Genomic DNA, 19,451 nt, shown 5'->3' on the forward strand with positions numbered 1-19,451 from the left:
ATTCCTCAGCACCACATAAGCAGAAAAAAAGCCAGAAGTGGCACTGTGGCTCAAGTGGTAGAGCGCTAGCCTTGAGCTGAAGAGCTGAGGGACAGTGCCCAGGCCCCACGACTGGACCCAAAAAAAAAAAAAGTTCCATATGTAGCAGGGTAACAGTGGCTCACACTTGTAATCCTAGCTACTCTGGAGGCTGAAATCTGACGATCTTAGTTTAAAGCCAGCCCAGTCAAGCAAGTCTGTGAGACTCTTTTTTTTTTTTTGGTTGGATCATGGGGCTTGAACTCTGGGCCTGGGCGCTGCCCCTCAGCTCTTCAGCTCAAGGCCAGTGCTCTATCACTTGAGCCACAGTGCCACTTCCGGTTTTCTGGTAGTTAATTGGAGATAAGAGTTTCATGGACTTTCCTGCCTGGGCTGGCTTTGAACCGAGATCCTCAGATTTCAGCCTCTTGAGTAGCTAGGATTACAGGCGTGAGCCACTGGCACCCAGCTTGTGAGGCTCTTATGTCCACTTAACCACCAGTAAACCAGAAGTGGACCAGTCACTCAAAGTAGTAGAGCACTAGCCTTAAGCAAAAACATTCAGAGACAGTGCCCAGGCCCTGAGTTCAACCCCCACAATCCACAGTGGGGAAAGTTCCATATGCAGAAGAAGAAATTGAGAGGATTGGGGCTGAGGATGTAGCTCAGTGATAGTTTGACTGTACTGTACCAGGCCCTGGGTTCCATTCCCCAATGCTACCAAACAACAACAAAAAGCTGCTGATTCAGCAAGCAAGAAATCAACATCATGTAGCTGGGTACCCGTGGCTCATGCCTGTAATCCTAGCTACTCGGGAGACTAAGATCTGAGGATCCCAGTGCAAAGCCAGCCCAGGCAGGAAAGTCTGTGAGACTATCTCCAATTAACTACCAAAAGGCCAGAAATGAGGCTGTGGCTCAAGTAATAGAGTGCTAGCCTTGAGCAAAAGAGCTATGGGACAGTGCAAGCCCGAGGATGGGCACACACAGGAGAAATCAGCATCTATATCTTCTGTGTCGTCTCTATCAGATGAACTTACTGTAAAGAGATAGGAGACCGGAAATGACAGACACTGAGAGGGCTACAAAGAGGACAAAGGCAGCCAGAATGGTAGCTCTGAGACAGTGGAAACACTGAGTAAGGCATCAAACAGCCATTGCTAGAAGTGTAGACTCTGATGGAGACTAAAGAAACACAGCTTTAAGATAATAGAGGAGGTGCCCCTGGCACCAGTGTAGCAGGCAGGGCTTGGGCCTGGCCAGAAGTCAGGGCTTCCTTCTACTCTGTTCCCCTGTCTCCTTCCCCGCCTTTGCCTTCTGTAGAATGAATGTCTCAGAGCAGGTGTGTGGGAGGGTTGACATTCAGGCCTGGGGCACCAGCTTTGTGCCCACAGGGGATTAGGTTTGCAACAATGGCAGACTGGCAACAATAGCCTTGTCCCTTGCAGAATACTTGAAGGAGAAACTGGAGCGGTACGTGCAGCAGCTGCAGATCGTGAGGGTGGTACGGCAGGAAGAGCGGAAGGGGCTGATCACTGCCCGGCTGTTGGGGGCCAGCGTAGCACAGGCAGAGGTGCTCACCTTCCTGGATGCTCACTGTGAGTAACAGACATGTGCCTGGCACCCTGAAGTTCTAAGTCTCCGGCTTCTCTCCCTGGCAGAATGCAGGGTGGGAACTGTCCTGTAGTACAGTTCTAGGATAAGAGGCTTGGGACCCTCATCCACTTCTGCCTCTTCCTCAAGAGGCATGAACAGCCCTAAAACAATTGGTGACCCCCAAATCTTGGAGTGTGATCTGGACCACCAGTTGTTCATTCCTACCTCTTTCCCCATCCACATACCTGCCACTCACGAGAGATCCTCTTACAGGGAGAATTGGATTGTGGGGAGCTTTCCTGTAGGAGGGAGAAATGTGGAGCCAAGAAATATCTCCCTCTTGACCAAAACCAGAACATCTCCCCACCATTGTGGGGTACAGATGAGAGGTTGTTCCTCATGAGCAGTGACAAATATTGGGGACTCGGAGATCAGAGGCTCACCAACTTTCCTGCCTGGGCTGACTTTGAACTGTGATCCTCAGATCTCAACCTGCTGAGTGGTTTAGGATTACAGGCATGAGCTGCCAGCACCCGGCAAGTTTTCTCATTTGTAAAATGAGACTGAGTTCATCCTTGCTCATCTAACAAAATTAGATTCCAACAAGCCAGACAAAGCAATATTTGTTCACTGACGTTTGAAAAGTTGAGGAAAGTGTACAATTGAAGTTCACTGGAAGTTTCAAAAGTTGAGGAAAGTATACAATTGAATAGAACTTGGTATGCAAATACTCTGGGGGAGGTAAACACTCCTTTCCAAAATCCACTCTTTTGTTGGGGGGACTGGGACTTTGAAGATCCCTATGCAGAGCCTGCCTTGTGCTTTTGTATCACTGCAGTTGAGAATATTACTCTCCTGAGACCTCCATTCCCCCTTCCAAAGTCACCTCCATCTTTCAAGGGGTGGTGGGGTGAGAGATCACCCAATGCTCTGACAGTAACCAGAGGATGGGGGCAGGTCCCCGATCCTGCTGTGTCCCGCCCATCCCCCCAAGAAGGGGTGTGATCTGGCTATGGCTGTCTGGGTCTACAGGTGAGTGCTTCCATGGCTGGCTAGAGCCGCTGCTGGCTCGAATTGCTGAGGACAAGACGGCAGTGGTGAGCCCGGACATTGTCACCATCGACCTTAATACTTTCAAGTTCTCCAAGCCGGTGCAGACGGGCCGAGTCCATAGCCGCGGTAACTTTGACTGGAGCCTGACCTTCGGCTGGGAGACTCTACCTGCACATGAGAAGCAGAGGCGCAAGGATGAGACCTATCCCATCAAGTAAGGACCACCGCCTGGTGACCCCCCAACCCGGCCATCACCCTCCTAACACACCAGTATTTATTAGACGCTCTATCAAACACTTGACATGTTTTGTTTTTGTTTTTGTGCCAGTCCTAGGACTTGAACTCAGAGCCTGGGCACTATCCCTGAGGGGGTTTTTTTTGTCTTTTTTTTTTGTTTGCTAAAAACTAGCACTCTATCACTTGAGCTACAGCTCCACTTCTGACTTTTTAAATGGTTAATTAGAATAAAATGCACTAGGTCACTTTTCTGCAGCTAAAAGTTTGCTACAGCTGACCAGACTTAATCTGAAAAGGGTCAGATAGTAACCATCTTAAGTTTTGCCAACCATATACAATGCATTGTATTGTTCTTTTGGTTTTGATTTCTTTCAGCACTTTTTAAATGTTAAAGTTGCCAGGTGCTAGTTGACTCCCATCTATAATCTTAGCTAATCAGGATGCTAAGATCTGAGGATGGAAGTTTGAAGCCAGCCCAGGCAGATAAATTTGAGAAACTTCTCTATCTCCAATTAACCAACAGAAAGCCCAAAGTGGAGATGCGGCTCAAGTGGCAGAGCACCAGAAAAAGACAGGCAAGAGTGGGAGACACTGAGCTCAAGCTTAAGGACACACACAGCTGGGTGTCGGTAGCTCACGCCTATAATCCTAGCTATTCAGGAGGCTGAGATCTGAGGATCATGGCTAAAAGCCAACCCCGGGGCAGGAAACTCCATGAGACTCTTATCTCCAATAAACCACAGAAAACCAGAAGTGGCACTGTGGTTCAAATGGTAGAGCTCTAGCCTTGAGCTGAAGATCTGAGGGACAGCGCCCAGGCCCAGAGTTCAAGCCCCATGACAAAGAAAAAAAAAGAATACACACACACACACACACACGCACATGCACACTGCACAAGCATGCATGTGCATACACACACACACACACACATACAAACACACACAACTATTCTTGGGCTCAAAGCCCTATAAAACAAGCATTATGCCCTTAGGATTAGCTTGCCAGGTCCTGCATTGTTAGGTGGAGACGGAAGTTTAATCCACTGTTTAAAGTCCAGCTGGGCTAAGCTCCCTCTCACCTGCTTCTCCATCCCTGTACACCTAGTGCAGGTGCTATTAGAGACTCTGTGTGTGTGTGTGTGTGTGTGTGTGTGTGTGTGTAGGTCATGGGGCTTAAACTCAGGGCATGGACACTTTATTTTTTCCACTCAAGACTAGCACTCTATCATTCGAGCCACAGCTCCACTTCTGGCCTTTTTTTGGTGGTTAATTGGAGATAAGAATCTCACTGAGGTCCGGGAATGTGGCGTAGTATAGAGTGCTTGCCTAGCATGCATGAAACCCTGGGTTCGATTCCTCAGTACCACATAAACAGAAAAGGCCAGAAGTGGCGCTGTGGCTCAAGTGGTAGAGTACTAGCCTTGAGCAAAAGAAGCTCAGGAACAGTGCCTAGGCCCTGAGTTCAAGCCTCAGGACTGGCAAAAAAAAAAAATCTCACTGACTTCCCTGCCCAAGCTGGCTTTGAACTATGATCCTTAGATCTCAGCTTCCTGTGTAGCTAGGATTATAGGCATGAGACACTGGCACCCAGCAAGACCATCTGTCTTTTTTTTTTTTTTTTCTGTCGGTCCTGGGGCTTGAACTCTGGGATTGGGCAATATCCCTGCGCTCTTCAGCTCAAGGTGAGCATTCTACCACTGGAGCCACAGCGCCACTTCCAGACTATCTGTCTTAACCGTTGTTTCAGATCAGATTTGGTGTGTTCCTGTTTTCCTCTTCTGGCCAGAAGACCTAAGGGTCAACTGAATAAACCTCAGGGCTGGAGGAAAGCAGAGGTTGGGATATAGTGGTCAGAGACTAGAGGGAAGGCTTGGAAAGAATGTTGGGGTTCCTCTTCAGCTGCTCAGAATCCTAAGAAATGCTTCCCCAGAATCTCAGGTGAGAGGGCCTACATGGAGGCCATGTAGTGAAACCCCATGAATCCTGGCTGGCTGTTCTGTCTCCATTAGAGAGGGAAAACAGAGAGAGAAAAGGAATCAGAACTCCTTATCAACAGTCCACTTGTTTTATAGATGCCTTTTGTTTTGCCTGTGCTGCAACAAATCCCACCCAACCTAGGGCCAGGCACCCAGCTGCACGGGTCCAGGGCAGGGCACCTGGTCTCCACCCTCACAAAAGTCTCAGGCTCTGATAGCCAAAGACTATACAACCGGAGGACAAAGTTCCAGTGTCTGAGAAGTGTATTTGTGCCTAATTCCAAATATCCTGGCAGCACACGTGGCTTGCCCCAAGCACCAAGAGGGCCTTGAGCCCTCACTCTCAAAGCTGGTGACTGGCTAGATACCCCTGACTCAGGAGCAGAATCCTAGCTACTCAGGAGGCTGAGATCTGAGGATCAAGGTTCAAAGCCAGGCCAAGCAGAAAGATGTATGAGACTCATCTCCAATTAACTACCAAAAATCTAAAAGTGGAGGTGTCACTCAAATGCTGGAGTTCAGCCTTGAGGGGGAAAAGCTAAGGGACAGGGCCCAGGCCCTGAGTTCAAGACCCAAGTCTGACATGGAGGAGGAAGAAGAGAAAGAGGAGAAGGAAGGAAAGAAGGAAGGGAGGAAGGAAGGGAGGGAGGGAGGAAGGAAGGAAGAAAGGAAGGAAGGAAGGAAGGAAGGAAGGAAGGAAGGAAGAGGGAGGAAAGGAAAGGAAGGGAAAGGAAAAGGAAAAGGAAAGGAAAAGGAGGAAGAGGAAGAGGAGGAAGAAGAAGAGGGAAGAAGGAGGAAGACAAGGAGAAAGGCTAATAGGAGAGCTGAAGGATCCAGAGTCCCCCAGAGAAGTAGGCCAGGAAATACCTGGTATTTAGTAGGGGCAATTCTAAGAGCACATTAGCCTCCAAGTACTCATGTGGAGCTCTAGGACTCTGAGCCTCTCTTTTTTTTTTTTGTCGGTCGTGGGGCTTGAACTCTGGGCCTGGGCGCTGTCCCTCAGCTCTTCAGCTCAAGGCGAGCACTCTACCACTTGAGCTACAGCGCCACTTCCGGTTTTCTGGTGGTTTATTGGAGATAGGAGTCTCACGGTTTTTCCTGCCCGGGCTGGCTTTGAACCACGATCCTCAGATCTCAGCCTCCTGAGTAGCTAGGATTACAGGCGTGAGCCACCAGCGCCCGGCTGGCTCTGAGCCTCTCTGGGTCCACATGGGACTTTAGGATGCCTGGAAGAGGATAGAACCAGGAACAAGAAGCTAGCCTTAACACCAGGGTTTCCAAATGAAATTCCTCCCAGAATTGGCCACAGGAGCCAACATGAGGGAGATGAGCAGCCACAGAGTAAAACCAAAGCTAGGTGCTTGTAGCCGCTTTTTTTTTTTCTTTTTGGTGCCAGTATCAGGGCTTAAACTTAAAGTCTAGGTGCTGTCTTTTATCTTTTTTGCTCAAGGCTAGGACTCTACCACTTGGCCACAGTTCCACTTCAGGCTTTTTTTCTGGTTAACTGGAGATAAGAGTCTCACAGACTTTCCTGCCCAGGCTGGTTTTGAACCATGATCCTCACAGCTCCACCTCCTGTGTAGCAAGGATTACAGGAGTGAGCCGCTGACACCCAGCTTGTGAGAGTCACTTTGATATATAGATCTAATGACTGCTGGCTGGGCCCCCACTGTGTTTCAGATATCTTAGTAGGTTCTAGGAATCCAGCGGTTTCTGCTTGGTCATACTATAGGAAGCCAGCCCCTGAGGACAACAAAGTCTCGTCTAACCCAGCCTGACCCTGGCATAGAAACCAATAGCTGCTGATTACCTGCTTCTGCCCATCCCGGCCTATACTCCTACCTCCCTTGGTGCTTATTCTTCCTCCTGGCCACTGAAGTCCATAGATTCTAGAAATGAGTTGTTTTTATCAATGTGTCTTCACTGTACCTCCCTGCCTTTGTTTGAAAGTCAGATTCTTGGGCAGCTCTAGCCTGCTAAACATTGAGCCCAATCTCACTGTCTACCTACCCCATTCCAGCAGCCCCTCTTATCAGTGGCTACTGTTCAAGGTGACTGGCTGCTTTTCCTCAAAACGTTAAGTTTCTCTGGTAGTATAAAACCCCAGGGTTAGGTTCCTATGGCCTTAGAATCCCTGAAAGATCAAGGACCCTGATCCAGAATAGGGTCCACTCAGCTAATATTCATTCATTCATTCATTCATTGAATCCTGCCTATGTCCAAAACCAATTTATCTAGCTTGTAAAAATTAACTATCTGAGCTGGTAGCTCACACTTGTAATCCTAGCTACTCAGGAGACTGAGATCTGAGGATTGTGGTTCAAAGCCAGCCTAGGCAGAAAAGTCCAAGAGACTCTTCAGTTAACAACCAAAAAAACTGGAAGTGGGGTGTGGCTTGAGTGGTAGAGCACCAACCTTGAACAAAACAGGGACAGCACTCAGGCCCTGAATTCAAGCCCCAGGACAGGCACACACACACAAAAAAAAATTCCAGGCACCAAGGAGACTAAGTTCTGAGCATCAAGGTTCAAAGCCAGCATAGGCAGGAAAGTCCAGGAGACTCTTATTCCCAGTTAACCAGACAAAAAAGCTGGAAATGAGGGTATGGCTCAAGTGGTAGAGCACCAGACTTGAGCATAAAAGCACTCTGGCCCTGAATTCAAGCCCCAGTACCAGAAAAAAAAAAAAAAGATTATCTGTCGCATTGCTGTCAAAAAAAACAGTGATGGGGCTTTCCGCTGGTGGTGGATTGCATTCTGAGGGACCCAGCTGTCTTTATCAGCTCTGATGCTCACCCTGTAGTACAGGCTGGCATTTCAGAAACCACTGGTTGAACAAATGAGCACCTTCTAGAGGAGGAATGTTAATTACACCTCTCCTTGACCTGGTCCTGCAGTGAGAGAGGACATAATCAAAGCTCAATGAGCAAGAGTGAGTGGCTTAGTGGAAGAGTGACTGCCTGTCCTGGGATGTCAGGAAGGAAAGGGAGGGAGGGAGAGAGGCTAGGAGGCCTACGAGTGGAGGCCACAAGTTGCTCCCCTCATCACACATTTCTCCCTCTGTTTCTCTAGATCCCCAACATTTGCTGGAGGCCTCTTCTCCATTTCCAAGGCCTACTTTGAGCACATCGGTACCTATGATAATCAGATGGAGATCTGGGGAGGGGAGAACGTGGAAATGTCCTTCCGGGTGAGAGTGAAGAGGGGCTTTGTGGGGGAACTACAGCATTCCAGGGCACAGCTTGAAGAGCTGGCTGTCGGTAATGACCCATCTGGACCAGAAGTTGATAGGGTGGCTGGTTCCTGCCATGGCTCTGCCCTTCCTCTGCTCCCCTCCTTGTCCGTGGCAGGGGCTCTGGCAGTTAGACTGCTTAAAACAAATTACCATGCAGAACTTCTCAGAGGGGAGGATATTAGGGATCGTCGGGGCTGGACATCTGAGGACTGGGAACTCTTTTTGGGGGAGTGGGGGCTTCAGGCTCCCCTCTCCAGATCAAAAGACATAACCTCTGGTAGCCTTTGGATTTTCCTTGTTTATCCTCAACAAGCTCTTCATAACTGTGGGACAAGAGGGGGACTGTGATTCTGGTGGATGCAGACCCCAGGGATTCTAGGAACTGGACAAATCAAGATTAGATCAAGAAGAAAGATTGTCTCTGTGAAACCTGTGCAAACCCCTATGCCAGTGAGAAATCAAGTACTAGGTGAATGAGTTTGTTCATGACGTCATCTGTCAGTGTCGGGCACATGTTAAATAATGTAAACAGCTTCTTCCATTACTGCACTTATGATTCTGTGCTTTCATTGTTGCCACACAAAAATGAAGCACATGTGCCTCATCATATAAAACCCGAAAGAAGCCAGGTACCAGTGGCTCACGCCTGTAATCTTAGCTACTCAGGAGGTTGATATCTAAGGATCACACATAGTTTAAAGCCAGCCAGAAAAGTCCGTAAGACTCTAATCTCCAATTTGGGCAAAAAGCCCAAAGTGGAGCTGTGGCTCAAGTGGTAGAGCACCAGCCTTGAGTGAAAAAGCCAAGGGAGAATATGAGTTCAATACCAGCATAAAAATAATAAAAATAAATAAATAAAAATAATAAAACCCAAAAGATGAGTCAGTGGAAGGGATGAATATCTTAGGTTTCAGGAAAATGGTCACTTGGTCAGTTTCCATAATTCCCATAATTCTAGTTCACACTGCTCAATAAGCCTCTGACATTTGTGCAGCTCCTATCTTAGGAAGCTAAGGTCCCAGGTGACTACCTGGTGCCCGCTGACAGTTGACTGTCCTGTGATTCATGCATTAATGCCTTATTTGAAAGGACTACAGTTTCTAGTAAACCCTTAGGTGAGCTGATTAAAAATCACATTTCTAGCTGGGTACTGGTGGCTCATGCCTATAATCCTAGCTATTCAGGAGGCTGAGATATGAGGATCATTGCTTGAAGCCAGACCAGGCAGGAAAGTCTGTGAGACTCTTATTTCCAATAAACTACTCAGGAAAAGCCAGAAGTGGCACTGTGGCTCAAGTGGTAAAGCGCTAGCCTTGAGCACAAAGAGACTCCAGGGAAACTACCAGACTTCAAACCCCAGGACCAAACCACCCCCCCCACAAAAAAAAATCATGGTTCCAGATCAAAAAGCAAATGATCAGAACTCAGAGTAGGTATACAAAAACACACAAAGTTCACCAACTGTCTTTTCTTTGAAATAGGCATTTTGTCCACCTCATGATCCTGCAAATCAATGTTTGCTAGAATCAGAGGGAACCAACATTAGAGAGCCTGGAATTGTGTAGTTGTGGTGTAGGAAGAAGCATGGTCAATGTCCCTTTTTCCAGGGGGAAAAAAGAATCCCATTTCCCTGAGTCTTGGGACCTGGTGTTGGGCACCCTGAGAACTGAAGAGAGCTGCTTGGAGGGAGATTGGCCACACCCCCTGAAGGCCCTGTCCTGTCTCTTCTCGTGGCAGGTGTGGCAGTGTGGGGGACAGCTGGAGATCATCCCCTGCTCAGTGGTAGGCCATGTGTTCCGTACCAAGAGCCCCCACACCTTCCCCAAGGGCACCAGTGTCATTGCTCGTAACCAAGTGCGCCTGGCCGAGGTCTGGATGGACAACTACAAGAAGATTTTCTACAGGAGAAACCTACAGGCAGCGAAGATGGCCCAGGAGGTGAGAGGAAGTGGCAATTGGAAGCCATTTGAGTGAATAGGGGTCCAGAACCCCAGGCCCTCGTCAAGGCCGCCCCAACTCTACAACACACCTTTATCTTGAGTCTTCCTTCACCCCCCCCCCAGCAGAGGGCTCCAACTAACAAAAGCTAGAAAAAGAGAGAGGGCTTAATTGTCCATATCTAATGAGTCTTAAATCCTTGGGGGGGGGGGGAGGTAAGAGATTTGGGGAAAAACCACTTATAGGAAGAATGGCTGGTGCCTGTAATCCTAGCTGTTTGGGAGGTTGAGGATCGAAGTTCAAAGCCAGCCCAGGCAGAAAAGTCCCTGAAACTCTTATCTCCAATTAGCCAGCAAGAAGCTAGAAGTGGAGCTGTGGCTCAAGTCACAGAGCACCAACCTTGAGCAGAAAAAGCCAATTGAGAGAGTGAGGTCCTGAGTTCAAGCCTCAGTACTGTAGTTAAAAAAAAAAAAAAGGAATGGTTCTGAGAAGAATAGGAGTATTGGTTCCTAAACCAAGGCAGGAGGTTTGGGATTGGGTGTGAGACTGAGCCAATAGCTTCATCAGGTCCTGAGAAGGAAAGAGCAGGAGCCAGAGTACCCCAGGGAGCTGTGTGCTGTCCAGGCTGCATCAGCTTGGGCTGGAAGGTCAGGGCTGTGGAACTGACTCTTAGGGGGCTGGCTTGATTGGCAGAAATCCTTTGGTGACATCTCAGAACGACTGCAACTGAGGGAACAACTACACTGTCGCAACTTTTCCTGGTTTCTGCACAACATCTATCCAGAGATGTTTGTTCCTGACCTGAATCCCACCTTCTACGGAGCTGTAAGTTTGAGAATCAATCCATCAGTACACTAACCGCAACCGTTACTTTATACCTTCCACCCTCCTTTAACCAAGATATACACCAAGAGGCCCCTCTGGAGCTTCCTGGGGTAGCCCAAAACCTGCTAAGGGAAAAATAACCCATGAGCAGTGCTTCTCAAATGTTAATACACAAACCTAGCATTGGTGTCTCATACCTGTAATTCTAGCCAGTGAGGAGGCTGAGATCTAAGGATCAAGGTTTGAAGCCAGCCTGGGCAGGAAAGTCCTTGAGACTCTTATCTCTAACTAGCAAAAAGCCAGAAGTGGGACTGTGGCTCAAACATAGAGCATTAGCCTTGAGTGAAAAAGTTCAGGGACAGCGCTCAGGCCCTGAGTTCAAACCCCAGTACTGGCACACACCCAAAAATATTAATATGCATCAGAATCGGCAGGAAGACATGTTAAAACACTGCTGCATACACCCCCAGAGTTTCCCATCCAAAAGGGCTGGGGGAGGGAATGCAAAGTTCCAGGGACACTCACGGTCTGCTCCTAAGGCAACTCTTACATGTTGAGGGCTTCTTCCAGACATTTGGTATCCTGTGGGAATGCTCATCCTGCCCTGTAGTGGCTCCAGTTCTATCCTTCCAGCTTTGGGGGTTCTTTTTTGTGCTGTCCCTCAGCTCTTTTTGTTTAAGGCTAGCACCCTACCCTTTTGAGCCACAGCACCACTTCCAGTTTTCTGGTGGTTCGTTGGAGACAAGAGTCTCATGCACTTTCCTGCCCGAACTGGTTTTGAACCTCAAACCTCTGATCTCAGCCTCCTAAATAGTAGGATTACAGGCATGAGCCGCCAGCACCCGGCCCTGGAGTGGGGGCAGGTTTCTTTACCTTACTTTGCTATTCACTCCAGGCATCCTGGTTAATGAACAGAGAAACGAGAATGTTTATTCCCATTGGGCCTCACACTGCAAACTAGGAAACTTCCAGCTAGGCCAACCCAGCTCCCTTCTGTGCTTACCACTCTGCAGATCAAGAACCTTGGCACCGAACAATGTCTGGACGTGGGGGAGAACAATCGCAGCGGTGGGAAGCCCCTCATTATGTACTTCTGCCACGGCCTTGGTGGCAATCAGGTACAAAGCCCATGGGGCAGGCCAGGGTGGGAGTGTGGGGCGGGGGGGCGGGGGGGAGCCTGTGGTTCCAAGCCTCCTCTCCTTCCCTGATCCTTCTCTATTGGAAACAGCCTGGGGAGTGGGGGAGGTACCAACCTTGGGAAGATGCCAGTCTGAGAGGGAAGTATGGCACAGACAGATGAGGCCTGAAGTCTGGACTGAGGGGCAGAGCACTGGCATCCATGGTGGGAGCTGGATGGAAAGAGGGGGCAGCACAATTGAGAGGAAGTGGAGGCCAGCAGCAGACTGCCATTTCCTCATCCACATGGCCTTTTCCATGGGAGGAGCTTTGGGGCTTGAACTCAGGGCCTAGGCACTGTCCCTGAGATTTTTAGTCCAAGGCTAGCATTCCACCACTTGAGCCATACTTCTACATCTGGCTTTTTTTTTTTTCTGGTTAATTGGCGTTAAGAGTATCATAGACTTTCCCACCCTAGCTGACTTCAAACCTTGATCCTCAAATCTCAACCTCCCAGGTATCTAGGATTACAGGTGTGAGCCACTGGTGCCTAGCTACAGTATATCTTCAGTGCCTAGCAACCTCCACTGGGATCCTACCCCAATCACCTTCTGGCATCTCACACTACAATGTCCTAGCACCTCTCTGAGGAAAACCCCCATGCCAGCCTCCAATAAATAAGAGGCACCTCTTTTTCTTTTTTCTTCATAGTTCTGGTATTGAACCTGGGGCCTTGGGTATACTAAGCAAGCACACTCTCTACCGAGTTATATCCCCAGCCTAAGAAACTGTGTTAAATGGACATCCGAAGCAACTAAAGGAATGGCTTGGGACACTGACACTAAATGGGCTGTGGTCATATGCATGAAGTCAGGGCTATTCAAAAGCTGCCTCTTGGGGCTGGGAAGGTGGCTCAGTGATAGAGTGCATGAGGCCCTGGGTTTGATTCCTCAGCACCACGTAAGCAGAAAAAGCCAGAAGTGGTACTATGGCTCAAGTGGTAGAGTGCTAGCCTTGAGCTGAAGAGCTGAGGGACAGCGCCCAGGCCCAGAGTTCAGGCCCCACGACCAACCAAAAAAAAAAAAAAAAAACTGTCTCTTCTACAGCACCACTGGCCTGTAAGCAGATTTTAAATGATATATTAATGAACTATTTGTTTGTTTGTTTATTGGCCAGAGGCTGGCCTGGCCTGTAATCCCTTATTTCTGCTTCTCATACAGCTGGTATGACAGAAGCATGCTGTTCCATCTAGCTATTGACTGAGATGAGGTCTCAGGAATTCTTTGCCCAGGCTGACCTTGAGCCATGATCCTCTTAATCTCTGCTTCCTGAGTAGCTAGAATTATAGATATGAGCCACTAGTGCCTGACTTTAAAAAAAAAAAAACTTTTTAAAAAAAATTTTGGGGGGTCGTGGGGCTTGAACTCTGGGCCTGGATACTGTCCCTCAGCTCTTCAGCCCAAGGCTAATGCTCTACCACTTGAGCCACAGTGCCATTTCCAGTTCTCTGATGGTTTATTGGAGATAAGAGTCTCACAAACTTTCCTACCTGGGCTGGCTTTGAACCTCCATCCTCAGATCTCAGCCTCTTGAGTAGCTAGGATTACAAGCATGAGCCACTGGCTCCTGGCTTAACTTTTTCTTTAAGCTGTACTGGGATTTGAAATCAGGGTGTTGGATTTGAACTAGTACTTGAGCCATCCTCAATCCTTCTAAACCTTATTTTTCAAATAAAGTCTTGTGATTTTGCCTAAGCTGTCCTGGGCATGACACTCCTACCTCTGCCTCCTGTATAGCTGGGACTACAGTCATGTGCCACCATACCTAGCTTGTTGTGGGGATAGGTTTGTACTAATTATTTTGCCCAGGTTGGCCTCGAACAGAGATTTTTTCATCTCTGCTTCCTTGTAGCTTGGATTACAGGTCTGCACCACATACCCAGCAACATTTTTTCTTTTTTTTTATTATTGTGAAAATACCATATAGAGGGGTTACAATTACATGGGCAAGATAGTGAGTACATTTCTTATCAAGCATTGTTGCCTCCTCCTTTGTTTCCCCTTCCCATCCCTTCCCATCTCCACTCCCCCACCTCCCACATCCCCTACCACCATCCCACCACCCCCACCACCACCCACCCCGCCAAAGTTGTAAAGTTCATTTTTTGACATAACATCTTGTACATCTCATTGTTGTAATGGGTCCACCTGTATCCCTATTTAAACAGTTTTTTTTCCCTTCCCCTCCACAAATTATATCAACATCAAATACAGTGAAAGCAGGGGTTATACTGTGGGGGAGGTACATACAAAGCAACAAAGAAATCATCTTATAAATATGTTGGAAACAATTGCAAGAAAGAAAAAAAACATTTGAATCCTTATCTTGGGGTTCATTTCGCCTAACATCAACTTGTCTGACAGTATCTGTTTGTCTCAGATATATACTAGTTATTGCAAATAAGGGGAACCATGGGACCTATATTTCTTTGGGCCTGACTTACTTCACTTAATTTTTTTCCAAGTCTTTCCATTTCCTAACAAATGGGGCAATGTCATTCTTTCTGATGGAGGCATAGAATTCCATTGTGTATATATACCACATTTTCTTGATCCTTTCATCTACTGAGGGACATCTGGGTTAGTTCCATGTCTTAGCTATGGTAAATAAGGCTGCAATAAACATAGTTGTACTGGTAGCTTTAGTATTGTCTTCTTTGTGATCATTCGGGTAAATGCCCAAAAGTGGGATTGCTGGGTCATAGGGGAACTTTATGTGGAGTCTTTTGAGGAACTTCCATACTACTTTCCAAAGTGGTTGAATAAGTTTACAGTCTCACCAACAATGCAGTAAGGTTCCCTTCTGTCCACATCCCCTCCAGCATCTGTTGTTATGAGAGTTCTTGATTATAGTCATTCTAACTGGGGTGACGTGGTATCTCAATGTTGTTTTAATTTGCATTTCTTTAATGGCTAGGGAGGTTGAGCATTTCTTCATGTGTCTATTGGCCATCCTTCTTTCCTCTTCAGAAAAGTTTCTCTGTAAGTCTTTAGCCCACTTATTTATTGGGCCGTTGTTTCTTTGAGGATTTGTTGTTGGGGGATTTAAGTTTTTGAGTACCAGGTATATTTTAGATATGAGACCCTTGTCCATTGTATGGCTAGTGAAGATCTTCTCCCAATCTGTGGGCTTTCTATTGATCTTGCTAGCTATGTTCTTTGCCATGCAGAAGCTCTGCAATTTCATGCAATCCCATTTGCCCAACCTTTCTTTGATTTGTTGTGTTTCTGGGTCTCTATTAAGAAAATTTCGGCCTGTGCCAAGGAGACCTGGGGTTTCTCCTATTCCATCCTGTAATGTTTTCAGAGTGTCTGCTTTGACTCCAAAAATATGGAATGCTTCATGAATTTGCGTGTCATCCTTGCTCAGGGGCCATGCTAATCTTCTCTGTATTGTTCCAATTTTAGTATATGTGCTGCCGAAGCAAGCACCATTTTTTCTTCTAATAGTAATCTATTAGCAAAAATGGAACTAGGAACTAGATAGAGTAGTATAGGCCTGTAATCCCAGGACTTGGGAGGCTAAAGCAGGAAGATTACAAATTTGAGGCCAGCCTGGGTTACATAGGATGATCCTCTCTCAAAAGAAACAAACACATAAACACAAAAGTAAAACTACCATATCCAGCACATTATTCATAGAATGTGCTCAAAACAAGACTAAGGTAAATTCTAAGTTTTAGTTATTTTAGAGAATATATATGCATGAAGTCTGCCAAGTTCTAGTGGTTCACACCTATAATCTTAGCTACTCAGGAGGCTGAGATCTGAGGATCTTGATTTGATGCCAGCCCAGGCAGACAAATCTTGGGACTCTTTTTTTTGTTTGTTTGTTTGTCAGTCATGGAGCTTGAACTCCAGGCCTGGACACTGTCCTTGAGCTCTTCAGCTCAAGACAAGTGCTCTGCCACTTGAGCCACAGCTCCACTTCTGATTTTCTGGTAGTTAATTAGAGATAAGAATCTCACGGACTTTCCTGCCCTGGCTGGCTTTGAACCATGATCCTCAGATCTCAGCCTCCTGAATAGCTAGGATTATAGGCGTGAGCCACTGGCACCCAGCTAATCTTAGGACTCTTATCCCCAACTAACCAGCAAAAAGCCTAAAGTTGGAGGCATGACTCAGCTGGTAGAGCACCAGCCATGAGCAAGAAAGCTGAGCAAGCATGAGGTCCTGAGTTCAAGTTCACACACACAAGAATGTATATACATACGAACTGTGATTCCAAGATAACCCAGATATGTTTTTTTTTAAACACACCTCTGAGGGTAACACATAAATTACTAAATACCTAGGCCTGGCCTCCCATGGGCCCTCCTCCCCAGGAGGCTGTGTAACTAGGTGGCTGTGGTGTGTGGTGGGCAGACTTTCCATCTGCTCTTCACCTCCTTGTCTTGACTTCCAGTACTTTGAGTACACAACCCAGAAGGACCTTCGTCACAATATTGCAAAGCAGCTGTGTCTACATGCCAGTGACAGCACGCTGGGCCTCCGGAGTTGCCACTTCACTGGCAAGAACAGCCAAGTGCCCAAGGACGAGGAATGGGAATTCACTCAGGTGAGTCAAGAATCTGCCATCTTCTGCCTTGAGCCACCATGGAAAGATTAGGATGTTTTGAAAAGTGTGGGAGGGTAGGCTTGGCACAGCCGGGCTCTGAGGGCGGGAGTGATGTTTGGTGGTGGTTAGTCCCGGCTGAGTATGAAGATAGGACTTCTTGGGCAGCGGTGGCTCATGCCTGTAATCCTAGCTACTCAGAAAGCTGAGATAAGAGAGTCACAGTTCAAAGCCAGTCCATGAGATACTTATCTCCAATTAATATTTTTTAAGCCAGAAGTGGAGGTATAGCTCAAGGTAGAGTGCCAGTGTTGAGTGAAAAAGCCAAATGAGAGCGCAAGGACCTGAGTTCAAGCCCTAGTACCAACACATACACAAAAATAAATGAATATGACCACTGGTGGCTCACGCCTGTAATCCTAGCTACTCAGGAGGCTGAGATCTGAGGATCACAGTTCAAAGCCAGCCCAGACACGAAAGTCTTTGAGACTCTTATCTCCAATTAACCACCAGAAAACTGGAAGTGGAACTGTGGCTCAGGGTGGTAGAGTGCTAGTCTTGAACAAAAGAGCTCAGGGGCAGTGTCCAGGCCCTGAGTTCAAGCCCCACAACTGACAAAAAAAGAAAAATAAAGTTATTTAATTAACATGGGACCAGTCCTGCCCTGGTATAACAGGCTGAATGTATGTAGGTGAGATGAAGGTGAAGCATCACCTACGACTTGGTCCACCTCTGTGTGCCAGGTGCAAAGCACAGGGCTGGCTCTCATAGACTTAGTCTTCCTGAGGCTCTTTCCTAGTATACAATGTCTCCATTTCTGTAGATATCTGAGCCAGAGGAAGCGTAACAAATCTGTGACTGGCCTAAGATCCATCACCAAGAAATGGCAGTCTGAGACTTGAACCTATTCAAGTCTCACTTGAAAGCCTTGGTTCTTCCCATTGTACCACCACTGGGAAAGAGGAGCTTTAGGAAAGGGGAAAATGGAAGGATGAGCAAAGGCAGAAAATGGGGGGAGCATTGGAGCCTAGGTCCTTCACCCTGGCCAGCTGTGGGAGGGGCAGCTCCTGAAAGCCGTTTTCTGGGAGTCCATTGCCTTGTTCTCCTGGATTCCAGCAACTCAGGCTTCCGCTGCACATGGGGAATGAGCCCCAGATAGGGAGAAACTCAAGACTGCGTCTCAGCAGATGGGCACGCCCCAGGGAAGGAATTGCAAGGGTCCTCTTTGTGCCTTGCGGCATTTCCTTTACCTTTTTGGGGTGTGTGGGGTCTTTTTTTTTAATGAACATGCATTTGTGTTATGAGGAGCTTTCATGATCATATTTCTATATATGTCCACAGTATACTTTGAACAAATTTGCCCTGTCCATCATATTTCTGTTCTTCCCCTTTCTTTTCTCCCCTCTTTTTTTCTTTCTTCTATTCTTTTTCTTTTTTCTTTCTTTCTTCCTTTCTTTTCTCTCTCTCTTCTTTCTCTTTCTTTTTCTCTTTCCTTCCCTTTCCCCTTCTTCTCTCTTTCTTTCTTTCCTTCCGGTACTAGGGCTTAAACTCAAGGCCTTACACTCCTGCTTGGCTTCTTTGCTCAGGGAGACACTCAGCCACGTGAGCCCCACCTCCACTTCCAACTTTTTGCTGGTTAACTGAAGAGTCTTTTAGTCTTTCCTGCCTGGGCTGGCTTTGAACCATGATCCTCAGATCTCAGCCTCCTGGTTATCAGGAGCCACCAGCACTTGGTTTCTTCCCCCTTTTTCAAATAGCATCTGTCTTCATCCTTTGCCTTTTGTCAGATATCCCCCATCTCATTGTCCCCCAATAACACTTAGAAGTCTTTGGCCACACTGACCCTTTTTCTGTGTTGTCTTTTAGGATCAACTGATTAGGAACTCAGGATCTGGTACCTGCCTGACATCCCAGGACAAAAAGCCAGCCATGGCACCCTGCAATCCAAGGGACCCACACCAGCTCTGGCTCTTTGTCTAGATGCCAGTTGTCCCCAGAGGGAAGGTCTCTCAGGAACTAGGATTGCCAAGCATCTGGGGACCTTATCACCAGCTCCTCTGTAGGCCTCCAAGATGGATTCCCAAGCCCACTGGATGTCAGCACAGGACCTTCTTGCTCCTTGCAACAACAGGGCTCATCTCACACTAATGGAAGGAGCTAGGGACACATGATACCTGGCCCAGCAACAGACCTCTAAAGCAAAGAAGGCAGCCAGGGACCATGGCTGCAGTGCCAAGGGCCCAGGGCAGTAATGCCAAGCTTAGGAAGATGACTAATACAGCCACGTCTCCAAGCCCCAGTCATCCAAGTGCCTACAGAATGGAGAAACAGATGTTCTCCAATAGACTGGAGGCCACAGGAGCCTCCCTTGCTAACACACAGGGTGTGTGGAACTATGTTTGCATTTTTAGAAAGCATCCTGCCAGGTGTTCTTTATCTTCATTTGCACTCAGAAACCACCACACCCAAACTGCAGATAAGAGAGCTGAGGCCTGGCTAGGGCATAGCTCAGTGGAAGGAAGAAAGAATGGAAGGAAGGGAGGGAGAGGAGGGGAGAAGCAGAGAGAGGTAAAGGAGCTTGTGTGTGGTTTCCCAGCTGTTATGTGTTGGTTGACAGCCCCTTCCACTGTGTTGGCTGGAGCTGGTGGTCTTCAGCACTGAACCAGGGCACCTGCCACAGCATAAGAACACTAGATAGCCACCAGCCTTGCCATTCCCTCTTCTCCCCGTTCTGATCATTTCTCACTGCCTGGCCTCCATAAAGCCTAGAACTGGGTTGGCTGGTGGAAGGAGACCACACTGAGAATCCTGGGATATTAGTATTGAAGAAGCTCCTGGAACCAGG

General features: G+C 47.5%; 1 protein-coding gene across 1 annotated transcript in view; it reads left to right on the top strand.

Annotated features, from left to right (window-relative positions):
- Galnt6 (polypeptide N-acetylgalactosaminyltransferase 6) overlaps positions 1-19,451 on the top strand; it is a 50,443-nt gene extending 30,992 nt beyond the window's left edge. The window contains exons 5-12 of the mRNA XM_013018777.1: positions 1,467-1,616; positions 2,647-2,881; positions 7,951-8,068; positions 9,851-10,051; positions 10,745-10,876; positions 11,890-11,994; positions 16,457-16,609; positions 18,473-19,451. Coding sequence (XP_012874231.1) covers positions 1,467-1,616; positions 2,647-2,881; positions 7,951-8,068; positions 9,851-10,051; positions 10,745-10,876; positions 11,890-11,994; positions 16,457-16,609; positions 18,473-18,586 — 1,208 coding nt within the window. The 3' untranslated portion in view covers positions 18,587-19,451. The remainder of the gene's footprint in view (positions 1-1,466; positions 1,617-2,646; positions 2,882-7,950; positions 8,069-9,850; positions 10,052-10,744; positions 10,877-11,889; positions 11,995-16,456; positions 16,610-18,472) is intronic.

Source organism: Dipodomys ordii, unplaced genomic scaffold, assembly GCF_000151885.1.
Source record: "Dipodomys ordii isolate 6190 unplaced genomic scaffold, Dord_2.0 Scaffold42, whole genome shotgun sequence".
In the NCBI taxonomy this organism is placed as follows: domain Eukaryota; kingdom Metazoa; phylum Chordata; class Mammalia; order Rodentia; family Heteromyidae; genus Dipodomys; species Dipodomys ordii.